Raw genomic sequence first — 2389 nt, forward strand, 5'->3', positions numbered from 1 at the left:
TATGAACATTTGATTGGTTGAAATTGTTTATTTCGGTCCGCCCATTTATCCAAATACGGAATATAAGATTACGTCATTCTTTTGGCATCCTGGTGCCTGACTTCAGTGTTTTACAAGTCGCTTATTCTATTCCGTCTATCTCTAAATTAACTTTCTCGTTGGTGGCGCTGTCCAGAATGAGAAAAATAATTTAAAAAAATAAGAGACTTGTGGCAAGTCTACAAATATTTATGCACTACAGCACCTGACTACAATCACGTGATAAACCGACCAATACAATTACAAGGATCTACTGGGCGTGTTGTAAGTGGATGATATACGAATTTGTGTCCAATAATAATACTGGTATCTACAGCGCGTGACTGTATAATCTGACAGTGTAAATGCTCAATGACACGTGATATTAAACCAACAAATACATTTAAAAAAAGGATCCATATTTGCTGTGTTTTAAGCGCATGATATCATAAGAATTGATGTCAAATGGTATGTGTCATGGTGAGGTAATTATTCGAGGAGAGACAGACGTTTGTACATTCTAATTGACGACAAGCTAGAGTTTTTTTCCATATAAAAGACAACTTTCTCCAAATTAAAATAATGAGTATATTTGACTCTGCGTACTACCTCGAAGCTTATGCCCAGTTTGTAGCAGGTTATGACAAATCCGGCACCATGAAAGTGTTGAGCGAGTCGGAGTTTGTAAAACATGTTGTTGAACAATTGAAGACTAAAGATACGCTGTCTCTTATACACATCTAGATGTGTATAATTATTAAGATTGCTTAAATTGTTAATGTTACAATTGTCAGATTTTATTCCATTCTGTAAGTGGCGGGTTTTCTCTGTTGAATAAGAGTACAATGTGAAGAAATGTATACAACGATCTCACGACGATGTTACGATGATCAGAATTTTACTAAAATATACTGTGTACTTCATTTTAATCATGAAGAAAAAGGATGCAGAAACTGTAATACCGTATTTACATTTCATTTTAATTATAAATAACCTGTGGCCAAGTTGACTTGTGGCCGAGTTAACTTGTGGCCGAGTTGACTTGTGGCCGAGTTGACTGCAGCCGAAGTTTTTGTGGCCGAGTTGATTTGTGGCCGAGTTGACCTGCACCCTGTAAAAGAGGCCACACTTTGGCCCTTCCACAATGTGGGAGGCCGCTACAGTATTAGAAAATAGGAAAAATACAGTAAGTAATAGGCCTAATTAATATTAATAATTTTATGTAAGAGTAATGGAAAACCAAACACACCCTTTGCATCGTACAAGCTAATAAACTTGGCACCAAATCCAACGCACCAAACAACCATATTAGCTATATCAGTAAATGAAAACTCATCTTCTACTACAACCAGCCCTATGTGCTTCGGAATCTTGCGTAAGTTTGTTGCATCATTTTTAAGTGCATGCCATGCACTTTGGTCGCTGCCACTTTTGATGCCGCTTAGGCCTAGACCATTGACCAAGTGAACAGGTATATCAAGGCTAAATAACGCATACTTTTTCAGTACTACCAACGAATCCAATACCAGTGACCTAAGGAATATTATATAATGAACTAATGACAGCAAGAAATATTCGTAGAACGCCATCATCTACCTTCCTTGCTTACCGGGCCGAAAGTCTGGCCAGGCACGTGAGTTGTCACACGTCGACATCAAACAGCCACACCGTGCCACAGCGACAGGCAGTCAGAGAGTCCTGTGCCTGCTGCAGATCAGCAGCGAGGCTCGACACCGCCACGCTTTGCAAATCTGCCAGGCTTTGCAAAACAGTGACTTAGTATACATTCTTTCATGGTAATTCGCGTCAGCATATGATAATTCGCGTCAACCTATTATTTGTTTATCCATGGAGGAATGGTTCATCATCATTATGTCCGACCTTGTTTCGTAATCCCTTGAATATACAGTACTAAATAATAATGTATCAGCCAACACTGTGTTTATGGTGTAATTATTGTTCCAGTTATAGAAGGAATGTTTCAAACGAGCTCTGTCTAATAGTTCTCCAGAAACAAATCTTGTTAAAAATAGTCAAAATTATCTTGATAATTTAATGGTATTAGTTGTCTCTTTCGTAGGCGTATCTTATATAGGCAGATTCAAAATTCTGCTCTTATTTCACTCAGCCTTCTTACAGTTTTGCTTGCTTGTCGGGTTGCTTGTGCTGCACTCTTTTGATATCAAGGACTAAATTTAAGCTGGGCACTCACTGGGATCGAACGACCGTCGCAAGTGACCACGAATCCAACTCCGCTCCTTGTGAGCGATAAACGACGCAACGCCGTCTGAGCGGATCGTCATTAAAAAAATAAATAAATATAAATAAATAAATATATATACAGTATATATATATATATATATATATATAT

General features: G+C 38.0%; 1 protein-coding gene across 2 annotated transcripts in view; it reads right to left on the reverse strand.

The window, feature by feature from the left end:
• Nucleotides 1–1774, reverse strand: part of LOC117113884 (dehydrodolichyl diphosphate synthase complex subunit nus1-like) — a 6220-nt gene extending 4446 nt beyond the window's left edge. The window contains exon 1 of one of the 2 annotated variants that reach the window (XM_033257362.1): nt 1628–1774. In XM_033257362.1, coding sequence (XP_033113253.1) covers nt 1628–1673 — 46 coding nt within the window. In that variant the 5' untranslated portion in view covers nt 1674–1774. Of the gene's footprint in view, nt 1–1267 lie in introns of both variants that reach the window. The other variant, XM_033257361.1, reaches the window with a different exon arrangement.
• Nucleotides 1775–2389: the final 615 nt, after the last annotated feature.

Source organism: Anneissia japonica, unplaced genomic scaffold (genome assembly GCF_011630105.1).
Source record: "Anneissia japonica isolate Jap-2015-1 unplaced genomic scaffold, ASM1163010v1 scaffold1417_len1240632_cov203, whole genome shotgun sequence".
Lineage (NCBI taxonomy): Eukaryota > Metazoa > Echinodermata > Crinoidea > Comatulida > Comatulidae > Anneissia > Anneissia japonica.